At 36.9% G+C, this 17,807-nt stretch overlaps 4 protein-coding genes across 6 annotated transcripts; 1 reads left to right on the forward strand and 3 right to left on the reverse strand.

Annotated features, from left to right (window-relative positions):
* Positions 1-203: 203 nt before the first annotated feature.
* LOC149932713 (ADP-ribosylation factor-like protein 6-interacting protein 1) lies at positions 204-2,288 on the reverse strand. The gene is made up of 6 exons (XM_090156703.1): positions 2,199-2,288; positions 1,624-1,766; positions 1,439-1,558; positions 1,262-1,379; positions 1,110-1,194; positions 204-1,046 (listed from the first exon to the last, which is right to left on the reverse strand). Exons 1-6 carry the CDS (start codon positions 2,217-2,219, stop codon positions 934-936), a joined length of 600 nt encoding a protein of 199 aa, XP_090012829.1. The 5' UTR covers positions 2,220-2,288; the 3' UTR covers positions 204-933.
* A 99-nt stretch (positions 2,289-2,387) lies between these two features.
* LOC149932714 (ubiquitin-conjugating enzyme E2 S) lies at positions 2,388-3,732 on the forward strand. 2 transcript variants are annotated; one of them, XM_090155804.1, is made up of 4 exons: positions 2,388-2,538; positions 2,704-2,851; positions 2,917-3,107; positions 3,165-3,729. In XM_090155804.1, exons 1-4 carry the CDS (start codon positions 2,530-2,532, stop codon positions 3,462-3,464), a joined length of 648 nt encoding a protein of 215 aa, XP_090011930.1. In that variant the 5' UTR covers positions 2,388-2,529; the 3' UTR covers positions 3,465-3,729. The 2 variants fall into 2 exon arrangements, with proteins under 2 accessions (XP_090011930.1, XP_090011929.1); XM_090155803.1 differs by having other exon boundaries at positions 2,518-2,639; positions 3,165-3,732.
* Positions 3,733-3,851: 119 nt separating this feature from the next.
* Positions 3,852-5,411, reverse strand: LOC149932715 (THO complex subunit 4-like). Of its 2 annotated transcripts, none has more exons than XM_090155801.1 (5): positions 5,010-5,404; positions 4,564-4,716; positions 4,347-4,494; positions 4,182-4,272; positions 3,852-4,122 (listed from the first exon to the last, which is right to left on the reverse strand). In XM_090155801.1, the coding sequence occupies exons 1-5, from the start codon at positions 5,211-5,213 to the stop codon at positions 4,005-4,007; spliced, it is 714 nt and encodes a 237-aa protein (XP_090011927.1). In that variant the 5' UTR covers positions 5,214-5,404; the 3' UTR covers positions 3,852-4,004. The 2 variants fall into 2 exon arrangements, with proteins under 2 accessions (XP_090011927.1, XP_090011928.1); XM_090155802.1 differs by having other exon boundaries at positions 4,007-4,114; positions 4,171-4,272; positions 5,010-5,411.
* Positions 5,412-11,466: 6,055 nt separating this feature from the next.
* On the reverse strand, positions 11,467-13,142 carry LOC149932716 (UPF0764 protein C16orf89 homolog). The gene is made up of 8 exons (XM_090157168.1): positions 12,920-13,142; positions 12,674-12,835; positions 12,451-12,613; positions 12,264-12,381; positions 12,035-12,194; positions 11,851-11,970; positions 11,712-11,753; positions 11,467-11,651 (listed from the first exon to the last, which is right to left on the reverse strand). Exons 1-8 carry the CDS (start codon positions 13,140-13,142, stop codon positions 11,551-11,553), a joined length of 1,089 nt encoding a protein of 362 aa, XP_090013294.1. The 3' UTR covers positions 11,467-11,550.
* Positions 13,143-17,807: the final 4,665 nt, after the last annotated feature.

Here is a 17,807-nt window from a genome sequence, read left to right on the forward strand (position 1 = left end):
AATTAGAAACATCTATATTGCTAGCTACACAGTTATACGTTCAAAATGTAGTCTTTGATTGACATTTTGTACGCAGTATAATTATTAACGCTTAAATTTGAATCTATATGTACAACGGGCTGTACCATATTGTTGCACTATAAGCAAATGCAATTTAAAGCCATATTTTTTTAATGAAATCTATGAAAATGTTTTGCGAGTGCTTTAAATACAGTGTTTAAACTTTAATAACAAATTTGTTTTTGGATAAGAGATAAAAGTTACTCTAAAACATCTGAAATTATCACAGATATCCAAAATACAGAATACTACATTTGAGTAACTAAAGCCCTCGCAAGATTACCATATACAAGCTTATTATAACTGGCTAAAGTATCAATGACAATTTGACTAATATACAGCAAGTACAATAAACTATTTCAGCTTGGGCATTACACACTGTAAAGCTTGCAAAAATACAAGTCTCAAAAATAATCTCAAGCTTAAATTATAAAGTTCCAATTCTTTTAAAAACATCATTAAAATAGACGGTAATTTTTCAATGAACAAAGTTCACAGATATGGCTAGTGTAAAAGTTTCTTTTTCTCAACTTAATAGTGAACATACATCATGAGTTCACATTTTCCTTCGTCAAAGCAAAATCTTGAGCTTGTTGACTTGGAAACATCAATGAGGAATACGTATGAATGAAAAATTGAATTAATTACGAACTGACAACTGAAAACCCAAAAAAAATTGTTTTTGATTTTAGATATATACACAATTAGTCGTTATAAATGTTATATCTCGAGTTAGAGTCATTTATCAAAAATGGGCAGTGCAATCGGTTGAGCTTTCTACAACAGAGGGATAATTTTCTAGAAAAAAATCATATTCTCAAAGAAGCAAAAGCATAAATAAATTAAAACTAGTATAACAGTGATTAAGACAATTCAATTTGTCTTTGATTTTCCAATCTTGTCTTTGACCATCAAAACAGCTTGAGAGACCAACTTCTTAACTGTTCCATTTTCTTTCATTCCAGGTAAAAGAATCAAGCCAGTAACTAAAATGAAGTAAATAATGGCATTATTCCTGCTCTTGCCAAGTAAATTCCAAAACTGCTTACCCATCAAGTAAGTCAAGAAAAGGTTATCAAAAACATTTCCAATCCAAGCCAATGTGATCAAAGCGCACAATGCAGAGCCAAAATACTGAAATTTAAAAAAATTTTAGTTATAAACTGTTTTTTATTTAAATATAAATTCTACTGGTACTTACCACTTTGGGTTTGCTCTCCTTCATATGCCCAAGGGTTTTCCATGCATTACACACGCAGTGTTTGGCCTCCACCAACCCAAGGCAAATCTCCTCAAATTGCTTTTCCTGAGTGCCATTCCTTAAACAATACAAAAGTTAAATAAATTGGTTTTCTATGCTGGTGTTAATTTCACACACCATTGGTTTGGGTCAAAAACGCTTGCACTAACAAGAGGGATTGTATAATCAAGTAAGGAAAAAAGTAGTCCAAGAATGGAGAGAGTAGTTAAGACAGATAGATCCAAATACCAAATAAATCTATGTTTGAAAGAAAGACAATTATTAATATTATAATCTAATAAACCATATTGCAGAATTATTACAAAAAAATTAAGGTAGAAACTCCAGCAAGTACTCCAGGGTAAAAAGGCTTTTGCCAGGCTAATACAGAGTGTATGGGAAGGAGAATTTCTCTCCATCCTTCAAGTTTACGTTTCAAATGTTTAACCTCATCTTGACCTTCCATCTAAAAGAGAAAGAAGTGCTTAACCACATTAAATTTGGAATAATGCGGCTTAATTGACAAAACATAACATAAGTGATACCATGGCCCACAATCGCCAACCACACCTTGAAAAGCAGATTGATTTTTAGAATAAGAATGATAACCTTAAGGAATATAAAATCATAGAATCATTTAAGATTTCCAGCCCCACACCAAAAATTGATCACAAGAAAATAATTATAACGCCTATAATCAATGACAAAATGAATTTCAAATTGCAGTTTCATCCTTGATGGAATAGTGGAATACTGAAAATTAATAAGCAAAGGCTTAACTTCCGGGTCCTTCTTTGCCCCGTTGAAGTTAACATTTAGAAATTAAAAAGCTTTGTATTAAGCATAATATTTTACATCACTAATGAAAAATATAAATATTTTAAAGTTTGAAGCCTACTTTTTCGTTTCCTTCAGACATGACAAAATTTTCACAGATCAAGTTGCAGGTAACGAATTTTCTAATGAGTAACGGAGCCAACGAACTGCCTTGCTTGCTAGCCTTTATTGCGTAAAAAATAGTACGCAAAAAATAGTGCGCAGGGTAAATTTAACTTCCGCTATCATATCCGGTACATTTATTCTCTCATTGGTCAAAGGAAAAATTTAAAAGGTTAACGTTTTCTTTGAGGAGGAGAGTGAAAATTTGTTTTGTGGGGTTTTCGGATAGACAACGATCGTTATAAGTAAATTTATTATTTTGTCGACATTAGTGCAATATTGATGTCATTATGTCTACGGTAAGTGCTTATAAAACGTTTGGTGCTTAATGAGTTATTCATTAAATCAAACAAATCGTACTTCTCAAGCCTTTGTAGTAATTATGGCCTCCCTATTTAATGTTAGCTAAAAGAAGGAAAGGAGAAACTTAATCACTGTACCATAATTATTATGATTTTTTTCAGATATCCAATGTGGAAAACCTGTCCCCACAAGTGATCCGTCAGGTATCCAAAGAATTAGCAGATCTTGTAAACAGTCCACCAGAAGGTGTAAAAGTACACCTTAATGAAGAAGATATATCTGATATACAAGCAACAATTGAGGGACCTGGTATAATTAAAAGCTAAATAAAATCAGTAGTATATGAATAGTTTAATGAACTTCTACTCCTATAGCATGCACCCCATATTATGGAGGTGTATTTAGAGTGAAACTTGTTCTTGGAAAAGATTTTCCTTCATCTCCTCCCAAAGGCTTTTTTGTTACAAAGATATTTCACCCTAATGTGGCTAAAAATGGAGAAATCTGTGTTAATACTTTGAAAAAGGATTGGAAACCTGATCTTGGAATAAAGCATATTCTACTGGTATTAAAATTTTTTCTTTGGTTTCATTAATTTGCTTTACACAAATTTTCTTTACAGACTATCAAGTGTCTATTGATTGTACCAAATCCCGAGTCTGCCTTAAATGAAGAAGCTGGGAAACTGCTTCTCGAGCATTATGAAGATTACTGTCAAAGGGCAAAAATGATGGTTGAAATCCATGCTCAGCCTCCAAAAAAGGCAAAAGAAGGTCTCGAATCCGGTGATCCCGCAACATCCTCCAAAATTCCCGATGGTCCAATGGCAAAGAAACACGCTGGGGATAAAAACAAAAGTGCCACTGATAAGAAAAATCTCAAAATTATGAAAGAAAAGAAACGAACATTGAAAAGATTATGATGCGTTGGATAAAACTTACTTTGTCAAAATTTTTTAACTTTCACCACGGTTTTTGTTTTTAGAATTGTAATGTAAATGTCCCAATTAAAAGGAAAACTTATGATATAATCCTGTGTAAAAGTGTGGAATGCTGCGCAATTAAGCTTATGCCCTTCAAGTTCTAACAGTTGTAAATATTGGCTAAGGATTGTATTTATTTCATTTACTTCGTAAAGTGGGATGAAAGTTTTAAAATTTATTTATTTTTGGGCTGTTAGTTTTAATTGCAGCTGGATATTTTTTCTAGTTGGCTAATTTATCATTCTTTTACTAATTAGTTTCCAAATAAATTTGTACTAAAAATAAGGGTTCTTGTTTTGTTCAATAAATAATTAACACACTTTATGATACAATAAAAACCTTTTATTTTTAAATGATTGTAGGCTTTGATGAGTTTGTGAAAACAAGTAGAAATATGATATTTCATCATATGATGAATATGAACATTTGTTGTTCTATTGTAAAATAATATTCAAAAATGGCCAAAAGAATATTTAGAACTCAAGTCATCTTGTTAGCATAGGCATCTAACTCTGCATCTAATTCCTCAGCGGTAGTGGTTAATTTCTTGGCTCTCCCACCTCTGCCGCTGCCACGGCCTCGACCTCCTCCTCTTGCACTGTTCCAAAAACGAACAAACATCAGAACTAAAATTAAAACTTTGAACTCCAGTATTACCTTCCAAAGAAACCACCACTTCTTGAACCGCGTGGGCTCATAATTCTTTGTTGGGAACCAGATGGCACTAGCTGTATATTCATTGGCCTACCTGAAATATGAAATAACAACTCAATATTTGCAAACAAAAATATACAAGCTGAAATAAAATATTAAAACCCATACTATCAAGTGGAATTCCATTGTACTGTTTCATTGCTTTTACAGCATCAGCCTTTCTTTCAAAGACAACATCGGCAGTTCCTTGTGATCGACCAGATTTATCATAGTGAATCGCGGCTTTGCGAAGGGTGCCAAATTCAGCAAACAATTCCTATAAAAAGTTATATGAATAAGATGTCCTAACCAGAAATTATAGACGGCAACAATGCAAAGAGCATACTTTAATATCAGCATCAGAGACTCCAAAATCTAAATTTGAAACCAATAGTTTAGCTGGTCCAGCACCAGCAGTGGTAAGACCTCCCCCGGCTATTCTCCTTCCAACTCCTCCATCAAAAAGGTCATGTTGCCATCTGTCTGGAAGCTCTTTCGGCTAAAAATAAAAATTACGTCATTACAATGTAGATAAATAATTTAATTTTTACACAAATGTTTATTAACTCTTAAGCATAAAGCCTGGTTCATACTCAGACATACCAAGCCAATTAGCGAAATGTCAGGTTTTTATTCGATTTAAGAGTGTGAACCACGTTTACTAGAGAAAGCTTGGTAGATCCTTACTATAAGCAAATCTATGATAACTTAGTTTAGAAAGATGCAGCTTTGGCCAATAGGTAATAACAGATGCTTCATACTACACAGGACGATTCTCTAAGAAATACTTACTCTTGCGGATCTAAAAGGCAAGGATCTTTGACGAGTGCCGCGACCACCACCTCCTCTTTTATTTGAAACCCCTCGTAAGGGTCTTCCCCGACCTCTTTGACCACCACGTCCACCTCCTCTTTGACCTCCCCGACCCCTAAGCCGAAATTGTCCACGATTCGCTTTTATGATATCATCTAACGACATATCTATTTTATCCGTCATATTTACACAAACGTTAGCGAACTGACTTGTGGAAAACTTTTACTCTTTTGATAGAATTACAATTCACGACCAACACCTAAAATACTTAAAACGAAAAGACTATGCCTTCGAAACAAAGGCAACAAGAAGCAGCTACCGTGAGCTACCAGCGAGAAACTGAAAAGGCCTAACCGAATTTACGCTTTCCTAAAAGTGACGTCATAAAATCAAACTCATCGATGCGGGCAAGAAATAAGACCAACAATAACGCAGTAAAGTTACGGTATTTCAGGAGTGAATACCAGAAATCGGAGAATCGCCAGCTTTAAAGAAAAGGTACGAGTGTATAGATGACGAAAAATTTTATTTTAGAGCGAAAGCCGCGTTAAAAAATATTAAGCTGTTGTTTTGTACGGAATTTTTAAATTTTGGCTTCACTTTGACTACAGATAATATAGAACAGTAGCGAATTTGTAACACCTAAAACTTAAATAATAATAATAATAATAATTTAAACTCGTACCCTAGATTCGAATACTGAGAGCTTTCCCATTGACGGTTTTGTTACGAAGCGTTTACCCTTTTCCGGCACGTGACCTCAGAAAAATCGGGCTCCATCGGTTGCGGTAAGGCCATAGATAAAGGAAAAGGAAACGTATATAAAGGTCTAGATAAAATATTTCAAAGGGAGTGAATACGGAGGTGACAGCTAGCAGAAACGCGTAATTTCTATCGGTACGAAAGCTCGTGCTATCGTCGCGAGAGCCATTGTTTCCGGCTTAAAAATTATACTAAAAGTCACCAACAGATGGTGTCTAAAGCAGGCTTGGAAATAAGGTTTATTTCTAAACTGGTCTATTTGGCCAGTGACTCCCAACTCTTGAATTATTTAAGTGGTCACATAGACCAGTTGGTTAATACGGTAGATAATTTTGAATTAATAAACTGGACACTGGACCAGTGAACCCCTAGCTTTTGATTAAAAAAATGGTCCGAGCAATTAATAAACTGGTCTTTGACCCAGTGACCACCGCTTATTTCCAAGCCTGGTCTAAAGACTACGGCCTGCGGAAAGGTCAAGCACTTAGTACTAAAATGCTAAGAGAGCTCGCGCTCTTGGTCACGTGCCGTCCTCGGTGTCTGCTAGGTGTCAATTCCGTATTTTATGTTAGGCTTAGACGCCCCGAAATTTATCGAGACCTTTATATACATTTCTTATATCTATGGCTAAGGCACAAACCACGGAGCGAATTTTTTTTGAGTTCCCGCGGGAAGTGGGTAAACGCTATCGGCAACGAGCGAGAGAGTGATTTCGAATCTAGGGTACGAGTTTAAATTATCTTTGATCTAACGCAACAATAAAAATTAAGTTGTTAAAATTCTGTAATTGAGAAATATATCCTCACGTTTACCTTTCTCAACCAAATTTTCTAATGCTAGAACAACAGAACTGAAACTTTTCCTAAAATAATGAATTCCCTTCTTTTTGCTCCACCTTCTTGTCTCGCAGCTTTGAGTCATTTTAAGGACGACGTCATAGCCCAGCTCTTTCTGGGATTCCTCAAAACATTCGCTTCTAATAAACGAATTGCTTTGGAAATTATAGATTGCTTGAACTAAACCAAGCAATTCCCTCACTGCCACTATTAGAGCAGCAATTAACCAAAACTAGATTTAGTGCACGTATGGACAGGACAATTACCACCTACTGCCGCTTCTATTCTAACTCTAACACCTGATATGTGTCCGCTCATTACACTAGCCCCATCGTACGTTTGTGCAACACAATTTCCAATTAATAAACCGCTTTGCGTTAGATGGTTTATAATAGCTAAGCTGATGTTTTTAGAATCAAACTTATGCAAATCTGCATGTGTACCTCAAAAATCTCTCTACGACGCCTATTTCCTTTCTAGCATACCGAACGCAAACACTTAAATGCTCTACACCTGCATTAACGTCTTGGACAATGGTTTTCCTAGCTAAACTAGCACTAATATTAATTAGCTCGTTTTGAATAGTTTTATGCATATATTTGGCATACTCTCGCACTTAATTTGTTCTTTAAATCAGGACATTTCCTTTTCAATAGTTCTAAAATTCAACGAAATTCCCTCTTTTGTCATTTTTGTCGCCTGACCTATGTTCCCGAAGCGCGAGATCTTGTTGGGCGCATAATAAAACAATTTACACGTGAGTAGCTAACACCTCTCTATTTCGAAGAACGTCCGGTCAGTTTATGGTGGTTCATAACCCAAGACGCTATTGTGCCGCGATATTTCGATTCCAAATAGTCCAAGTGCTTTTTGTAGGATTGTTGGTGCAGCTAGCGATTAAGTCGATATATCCATCAATAAAAGCTGTATTTCTGCCGCTGATAAAATGCCGGCAACAAAAACACTAAACTTTATCTTTCGCATTGGGTACTTGGCGTACCAAAAGGAATTAAAGCCTCGATTTTTACCACCAATCAAGGTTTTGGGAAAGGAAGTGAGCGTAGATTAAACGGGCAAACAATCTTTATCCAAACTAATATTTAAAACGTTCAACGGTCTAATAGTTAAATTAGACGAGGCGTTGAGGTTTTCTGCCTCTTCAATGTCAGAGTTGCTTTTGGGGTTTTTAACTAAATCTGTAACATTAGGCTCGATATTAATTGGTATTTCCGAAATCTCACCAGCAGTTCGATCGATTTCCATAGCCAGACTGTCGTTTGGTATAATTCTTTAACCAACGGTATTTGGAACTTTAATGATTTCGTTATCAAGGTTCTCGTCGTTCTTTATTTTGCCCGACGATTGCAGAAAACGTTCCATTGCGCCTTTCTGATTACGAACTAATTAGCTATCTTCTCTCTTCCGTTTATGGCGTTTTTACGCCCCCGATATAACCTTTCTGGTGTTCATTTGAATCACTTCAAATACCCGTGGCGTGTTCGATAAAAAGCCAAATTAATTTTTAAAATCAGCTAATAGCTTGGAATTTGGAAAAGGCTGTTTGAAAAAGTATGATATACTATTAGCCTTGATAAAGGCTTTTTGAAAAGAGTAAATTCTAATAGCCATTAAAAAGGCTGTTTGAAATAGTGGTAGCCTTTAAAAAGGCTTTTTGAAAAATTACACTAACTACTGACTGAGAGACTTGAAATAGAGAACGGTTTCCTTCTCGTGAAAAAAATCGAAATGACGACTTACTACGCAGCGTCAAGGAGAGATTATAATTCCTCGTTTCGGTTTGTCTCCCCGTCTGAAAATCAAGAGCTCCTCTAGTCGCAGTCGCGTGTGACCAAAGATAATTTCAACTCGTACCCTAAATTCGAAATCAATCTCTCGCGCGTTGCCGATAGCGTTTACCCACTTCCCGCTGGAACTCAGAAAAAAGTCGCTCCATGGTTTGCGCCTTACCGCAACCGATGGAGCCCGATTTTTCTGGGGTCACGTGCCGGAAAAGGGTAAATGCTTCGTAACAAAAATTTACATTAACAATTTTATAATATAACACCTTTAATTTAAAATTTTTACATTAGCAGAAATCTATAGATTCCTGTTACTTAAATAAATTTTAAATTTGTACATATTTAAACTTTAAATAACACGCTACTAATACTTTATCACTTTCTTTATCCTATATTTCATTTCTTGTTCTTTTTTAATATATAAAATTAAAAAAAATTGCAGTGGGTATTAAGAGCCTCTTTGGTTTTAAGTTCATCAATTCTGCTCTCATATCTCTTTGATAATCTTCTTCATAGAAATGTTCTGAGCAAATCCTTGCATATTTCACATTTATTTTGTCTTGGGAACGTCCGCAAGCGGTTATCCATTTTTACCTTTTAGTTATTTGAGATGGGAATCGATGGTATGACAAATTCTTCTTTCGGGTGCCAATTAAGGAATTATTGCACCCGAGAACCGAGCATTTCAATCCGGGCATTACTGTAATATGTTGAGTTCATGACAACTTGACAAGCCTTTATTAACAAAATTCAAAATAACCGCCTTTAAAAAATTAAAAGTAAGCCTCGGCTATAAAATTCATGGTTTAAAATAATCAAAAATACTACTATTATATAACTTTACCATTAACACTACTAAAAATTTAATACTATAATGGATCTAATTTATGGTTAAACGATTAATGCTTACCTGAATTTTAATCCACAAAGGAATTTTATAAAAAGGCGGACGCGGCCTGCCGACCGAAGAGGAATATGGCTCAGCCAAAAATAATTTAAACTCGTACCCTAGATTCGAATACTGAGAGCTTTCCCATTGATGGTTTTGTTACGAAGCGTTTACCCTTTTCCGACACGTGACCTCGGAAAAATCGGGGTCCATCGGTTGCAGTAAGGCGCAAACCACGGAGCAAATTTTTTCTGAGTTCTAGCGGGAAGTGGGTAAACGCTATCGGCAACGAGCGAGAGAGTGATTTCGAATCCAGGGTACGAGTTTAAATTATCTTTGGCTCAGCCATGGCCAACTTCGCGCGCTCACTATGCTCGCACCAATCTGCCACATTTACTACCAGCCCCAACGACACTTTTACCTTACACAGGTTTTCTTGTTGCAATCAAGGGATGTGCCATAGTCAATGCAACTTACCAGAACGTAAGCAAGTCTCTTCCACTTTTGTCTCTCATCTCTGTTCAAGCTTGTGCGGCCGAAAATGAATAGAAGCCTTCAACCTTGCTCCAAGACAAAATTGTATACATTGGACTACTTCCGTCTCTACCGATGTTCGCATTCATGAAATCCTAACGAGACACGATAAGCACTTTTCACCTGGTTTAGGAAAAATTAAGGGACTTCAAGTTCACCTGCATAGACAAGGCGACGTAAAATCTCTCTTTTACAAACCAAACCATTTGCATATCGAGAAAGTCAACACCGAACTAGACCGACTTCAATCTGAAGGAATTATAGAATCAGTTGCAACGTCAGAATGGGCTGCACCGATTATCGTCGCACTCAAGCCAAACAACGCAGTCAGAATTTGCCGAAGTTTCAATCTAACTGCAAATAAAACTACCTCAGGGGGGGGGGTTGAGGGAAAAATTTCAAGGGGGGGTGCTGACGGAGGTTTCACTGATTTTTATTAGGCACCCCCCCCCCCAGTCATACGATTCCCCCAACGAGCACACTCCTGGCGATGACTCGACATTGTACAGTTGTTCTTTAACATGTAAATAAACCAGTTTTTTTATAACTCTGCCTTGTCTTCACTCTCTACGACCTAAATCTTCACTCTCTGTACGACCAAAATCTTCACGATACAAAACTCTCCATCATGACCACGGCGGGTTTATCTTTCCCTCTTCCCACGGTCCCATATTTTACCTCTTAACAGGTGCCAAACGTAACAAGCGTGGTGGAAATTTCGGTGGCCCTTATTCCCAAATTTGGAGGCTCCCGAAGCAGGCACAAATATTTTCAAGATAAGCACGTGCCTACTTGTGCCTACTGCTAGAGGCGCTACTTATATAGAACATTAAACTACGCGAAAAAGTAAAAGAAAATAAACTTTGGAGCAAAATTTCTAGGCCCCTAAAAAAAATTAGATTTCCCCCTCCAAAATTTAATTTTTATTAGTTCGCCTAGTTTAATGTTTTATCTCTTCAGATCAAAGGTGATTTCGTCTTTTTCGCTAAAGAGAATATAGACCTCATACCCTAGATTCGAAATGACTGTCTTAGCGGGTGTAGTCAATAGCGCTTACCCACTTCATGCCGAAAAAATTAGCTCCATATTTACCATGGTAACCAACTATAGCCACCTATGGAGCCCGATTTTTCGAAGGCCTGAAAGATCTCTGTTTTCGAATCTAGGTCTATATTATCTTGGTTTTAACGGGCAACGACTAACGTCCTTTGAATACCATCTGTAATCATAGCGACTCGGCCGCAGCGTAAAGTAGCACGTACCAGTAGCGCGCCCTTTATTATTAAATTAACTATGAAAGTCTATTTTTGTGTCTTGTTTCGCTGGAAGTGGCTCTGTTGTACCTAGGTTATTGATAGTAAATAATTTGTGTTTTTTATGTTCGTATGTTAAAACTCAAATAAGACGATATCTGGAAAAGCTTAGCTATTCCCATTTAAGTTTTGGGAATGGGTTTGGGTTTAATGGTTATCTTATGAATATTGCACTTTCAGGAAAAAAAACAAAACATAACATCAAAGTAAAATATGCCATATCATATTAATATTTATTCACTATAATTTTACGGACAAGTATTTGTAGAACCCGGGGGAGGGTAGAAGTCACGGGTCAGCTCTGTTAAGAATAGTGCCATATCATTTCTATTAACGGAGACCGATATGAAAAATAAGAAAAAAAATCCACAATTTTAGACTTTGTATTTAATAAAATGTCACACCATCCATGTATCCTTCCACAAGGAATCGAATTGAAACTGCAAATGCTCCAATTGCAACGCTGGTTTTGTGTGCCGAACAACCATCTATAATTACAAGAGCATTTGTATTATTTTGCGTGAAGACCGTGGGAATTTCTCAATTACCAACAAGAGGCACGTCACTTCGTTTGGACTTGGCCTTTGGCGCTATTTCAATTTAAGCAATTAGAACGCTTTATATTCATTTAAAATTAGATCATACGTAATAAAAATTATAAACACGGTGACATTATGTCGTACGTACCTGAGGCGATCAAGAACTCGGTTCTGGTAAAGCAGCCGCTGTCGCTTTGCCATCTTAGCATAGCTTCAACCCATTCGGTTTGAAAGAATTCCCGATACCCAACGATACCGCATAAAGCAACTGTCGAAATACGATAAATTTTATTTAATGAAGTCTTTACTGAAAGAATAAAACGTAAAATTACTTTGTTCAAGAAAGAGATCCTGGTCCTTGTCTACGAATCCGTTCAGCTCAATGTCGGACGCTTCTTTGAAAATCTTCGAACAAAAAGAATTTTGAAGCTCATCGATGGTCGCGTTATTGTAACGCTTCGATAAATCCGACATGACGCTGTAACATCCCGCCTATAACAGAAAGCCTTAATATTAAATTTAAGCCGCGTGGTTGCGCGCATCACTCCGTTTAATAGTAACCATTTCTCCCAGCTCCAAATAAAACTGTTGATGAGTTAGGGCATAGCCAACAAACAATTCTGAAGTCATGAATATCCAGCAGTCAAGGTCCGTTTCGCATTGCGTTTTCGAGGTATTTCTGGCGTTTGTTAAATTGGCGAAAACCTTTTGTGAAAATTACCCGAAAATATTGTAATTTCTGACTTACGAAGAACCAAGCCAAAAGCTATTGCATTTGTCAGTAACTTTTTCGTACAATTCGACTCCGACTCTCGCTGGATACGCTTCTTTGGAATGTTTGGTACTGGGCGATAGGGTCCTCACCGGATAGTTAAATTTCCACGCTCCATCCTCGACCGCCTTACCCATTACTTAAAATAATGACGCTGTTAACCGAGAGATATATTTGTTGGTTTAATTCGAAAACGTACATTTATAGTAAACAGGATCCGTTTCTTTAACGTATTTTTCGGCAGCCGCGGCGACGTTATGGTATCTCTTTTGGAGATCTTTTAAAATCAACAGCAACGGATGGACCACGGATTTTCCCCGCAGTCGCGCTTCGTACCTTTGAACGAGCAGCTCAAGTTGATCTTAATTAACGATAAATTCAGCTAAATATCACTTAGAAGAAATTCTAAAAAGGCGGATGTCGATTTAAATTTGAAACATCGCACCTGAAGCCATTCTAGATCCGATAACTCCGTCCAGATTGGTACCTTCTATTTGATGCTCCGTAAAATTGAGAGCGGAGCTCATGGCCCCCAGTAAACGATAAAGTAAGTTGACCGACGGTTCAAAGGGAGATTGGTCACTGTCCGATCCATGGACAGAAAGGCGAGTTCTTGATGGGGTAAAGATGAAACTGATCGTTACCGCGAGAAAAACGCCGCGTCTCATCTTAACGGTGGCTTTTTCGAGAGTATTTTCAAAGTTTCTCGGCCGCCTTCTATTTAAGGGAGGAGACACATCGCCTTCGAGAAGGCTTTATCGTCGCGCCAACCTCGATATTCCCCGTAATTAATCCCAGGATTATTTCTCCTCCCGCGGTATTTTTTACAAGAACGGGCACCTTTAATAATATACGCTTAGCTACGGTACCGTTCGCATAACCACTCGCGGGTCACCGACACAGCTCAGTTCTACGATCATACTGCAAACGTACGACCCCTTATTTTGCCTATATACAACATTACATACGTATATAATATAAAACAGGAATCCGTACCTCTACTTGGAAAGCTTATCGCGACAGAGTTTCGTCTCGATGTGGCTGACGGTTTTTTGACGTCACTATGTTAACAACTACGTGAGAGGGGAGCGCGCGTAGAGGGGATTTTCTCTCTCGTAGGCGGGGCCAAAGCCGTCAGAGTGATCTTACCATACGCCATACGCCAGGATAAGCATTCAAAATAGAGGTATGGATTACTGTATAAAACTATAATGATCAACATGCAAGCGGCATTCGTGTTGACAAAATGGAAACGCGTATGTCATTGTGTCATAATTGATTAAAGTGTCATAGTTATAAAAATTTGGGTCAGTATTACATAAACCGAAAAAGGTCGAAATAACTAAATGAAATGTTTATTTTAATTAGTTGGAATTGGAAAACACCGCAGTTCCGAATGGGGCTACGTGTTGCTTCGACGGATTAAGACTAATTGGTTTGAAACGACACGTTTCTTTTCTGTACCGTGAACCTCTCTCGGGGGAATCGGATCTCATCTGGATGCTATTAGATTATTAATCCACGTAGAAAACGGTCGCTGTGCGGGATCACGACTCGCCGCAAACTTCCAGAGAGTCGCTCTCCTCTCCTCTCGTAACCGACGGACTTAGAAAACTACCCCTTTCTCCCCTCTGTATAAAATAGGTTAACTAACTTTTCCCCGCGCTATAGCGAGGCGACTACCTAAACGACTCTAGGTCAATGTATCCATTTTAACCATGAATATCGTTTATTTAATATTGTTTTTTATATGCCATTACGGTCATTATGGATGACTTGTAGGCCTTTGGTATCAACGATTATAATACATTTAAGTTAAAGGAACGGTTTGAGTCTATTTGATCGATTCCCAAATGATCGAACGGGTCCCATTTGATCGAATTTCCTTTTGATCGAATGGCATTTGATCGAACGAAATTTGATCGAAAGCTACTGTAGGGTAAAACTACTAGTTTTTGGGAGTAAATTGAAAAGTTAACGGTGCATACGCGCCTACGGCGCGCGTACATCAACCTAACCTAACCTAACCTGACCCTATTTATATATATCAAAAACAACGGGCCGTTATCGTCGATGTCATACAAAATTCCATCATATAGTGTATAAAGTAAAAATCTCTTCATCTTTGTGGCTTAATACAGTTAAAGCAATGAATTATTCCATCATTATTCCTTCTGCACTTAAGCAATGAATTATTCCATCATTATTCCTTCTGCACTTCATATTGACATTCGGTAAAATAAAAACATACCAAGTGGTACTATAAATACTTTTGAATTCGATCAAATAATATTCGATCATTTGAAGGTTCGATCTTATGAAACAAATGACAAATGGGATTCGATCAAATGGAATTTCGATCAATTGCAACGTATAATGATCGACTGTCGATCACATATTTTTCGATCAAATGGACCAACACCAAAGGGACCATTATGAATTTATATTAGAAAAAAAATAAGAGAAGACAATTTAGAATTATAGTCGGTAATGGGTGAGCTAATTAATAATTTTTATGTATTGCTTTAACGCGACATAATAATTTTTTTCGCTTCAAACTTAAAGTGCGATATATTTTTAATATAAATCGGGGACATTTCGTTATATAGATTAATTCCTTTACAAAACGTTGACGTTCCCTTTTTTTCAGTTCTTAAGTTTTCACCTATCAGTATATATTTTTTCCTGGTGTTATGTAGTTGGTTATTTTTAGATATTTGGATTTCAAAAACATTAAATGTATATAAAGTTAGCGATTTTTATATAAAAATTTAGGAGCGCAAATCAAATACATTTAAAAGATTTGACGTAGGCTTAAGAAAGGCTTATTATCTATTATTCTAATTATTATCATTTGCAACCGATATATTATGTTGATATTTGTTAACGTAGTATTTCCTAATATGGTGATACAAAAGGATATTCGAGAATAAATCAACGCGTAGTACAACAGATTGCCAATATTTTTAGTTAAAGGAGAACTGTCACCAAAACCAAAATTTACGAGGTTTTTTTAAAGAAAGATAGAAAATATATTAATAATTATGTCCCTGAAATTTTATAGTTATTGGAAAAGTATATAAAAAGTTACGCTACTTTTTCCGCAACCTACATCAAACGGCTCCAAAAATTTCAGAAATCGCGGTTGAACCTACGTGCAGCGCCAAAAGAATGAAGCGGCAAAAATTTGAGGCCTATTAAAAACACGATTAACTACAATCTACCAATATAACTAGGTTCAAAAGCCAAGGAGAATATCGTAGCAGACGACAGTTCCGACCGAAAAACGATAAAACCGGGGAAAAAATATTTCGTTCACGAGATGGCGCTGCGGGTAGGTTCAACCAAACGGCTATGAGATTCTCAAGTCGGGGGGGGGGGGGATAAAACACGAAATTTGGTTGCTTATAACAAATCAAAAACTGTCAATATTAACATGAAATTTTTTGTATAACCATTTTTGGACGTCCTCTATCCATTTAAATGGTTTTTAACCAATTTTAGGGTGGTGACAGTTCTCCTTTAAGTTAACACGATTTTTCTTAAATATTTAATATAATTGTTGTATGACACGGTTTTAGCTAGCTTATTAATATGAGCGATCCAACACAGTCTTTTTTATAATTAAGCCCAGGTATTTAACTTTGCTTACTTCTTTGATTTCGCTATTATTTATACATATTTTATTATTTGGGACACATACTTTATTAATATTACTAAAAACCATACGTAATCACTTAAGCCAATCATCAGACAGGCGTCCGTCGTGGACTTGATCTATATTCGTGGTAGAGATGAATACATTCATGACACTAATTGTTTGTAGCTTCTCATACAACCGAAACTGAGGCAAACTCGTCAAAACAGCAGTCAATAAAGGAAACTTTTCACCTGTAAACAGAACGTTGTGTTTTTGCAAAGCCTCAATATGTCATAAAAACTACCTGGTTAAAAGGAAACACTTGCTGCATACCGTACAGGTGAATAGTTTCAATTATTTCAACAAGCACTATACAAACAGTAACTTGCAGGTCATGGCTCACGGAAATATTTCTTCTTGGCGATTTCTTTGAAGATTTTTTATTTAAGCATCTATTAGCGTTTGGCGGCCAGTAGACTTTTTATGGTACGAAATAACGAGTTTGATGCATGAAATAGAAGCTTTAAAAGGTTAATACTTTGCATTTTATTATAATTTTACACTTTTGTTTTTCCTCCATGGTAAAACCAATGAGGTAGAATAAATAGAGATCCAAACAAATCTGAGTAGAAGAACTAGGCTTAAGTTTCAACTTTATCCAATCGTGTTGGCGCCATCTGTTTCTATAAGCAGACGCTTTTCTAAAATATATTAAGGTCTAGTTCTCCAATAACACGATAGATGGCACCAACACGGTTTGATTAAGTTCATTTACTAGGCCTAACTCTCTGACTCAACAAATACTGTCCCGCGAAACGGTAGGTCCTGGAAGCATTGAGTTGGGAATATTAATCTAGAGATCCAATCAAATCTGCTCCCCGCGAAACAAGTTTTTGAAAATTACGAATGTGCCGTCTCCTCTAAAATGACGAGAAAACGTTATCATATGACCCGTGAAAAAAAAAATATTTTTGCCGGAAAACGCGTCTTATTTGAACGAACCATTGAGAGATAGACGGCGCCACCGGTAGAATGATAAAGTTTTCTCGTCATTTGGGAGCAGACGGCAGTATTCCTATTTTTTAAAAACTTGTTTCGCGAAATACTGAAATCCGACGTTTTGATTGGACCTCTAGATTAATATTCCCAACTCAATGCCTGGAAGGCGGATTTGGATCTCTATTTATTCTACCTCATTGGGTAAAACAGAGCAATTATGATGCCCAGCTTCGGGAATTTGGGATTTTGTTTTATCAAGAATGTATTTAGGAAGAATGATTATGTTGCGACAATCGCCGGGCACGTTGAACGCCTTTCCCCCGTCTCGCGCGGGGGAAAGACAAAACGTCACCGGCGTTTGATTACCATCGCGATAGGTGACGTAAATTTTAAGCAGCCAATGAAATACCGGGGGTACGTTCAGCAGAGCTCATCGGACTCACCGATTAGTAATCGGTGACCTCGGTTTCCTACTGTACGCTTTGTCGCGTTTCCGGTTTTGACGTCACGATAGTCATCGGTTACTCACCGAAGTCATCGGCTGGAAGAGTCGGTTTTTCCGATGACTGACGTCATTACTGACGTAAAACTATTATAAAAGCTACGCCATTTTAAAAACACCGATGACTGAATAAAAGCGTTCAGCAACTTACGACGTCATTATGACGAAAAAGCTCATCGGTGGAAAATATCA

Source organism: Leiobunum rupestre, chromosome 8, assembly GCF_980474605.1.
Source record: "Leiobunum rupestre chromosome 8, qqLeiRupe1.1.hap1, whole genome shotgun sequence".
In the NCBI taxonomy this organism is placed as follows: domain Eukaryota; kingdom Metazoa; phylum Arthropoda; class Arachnida; order Opiliones; family Sclerosomatidae; genus Leiobunum; species Leiobunum rupestre.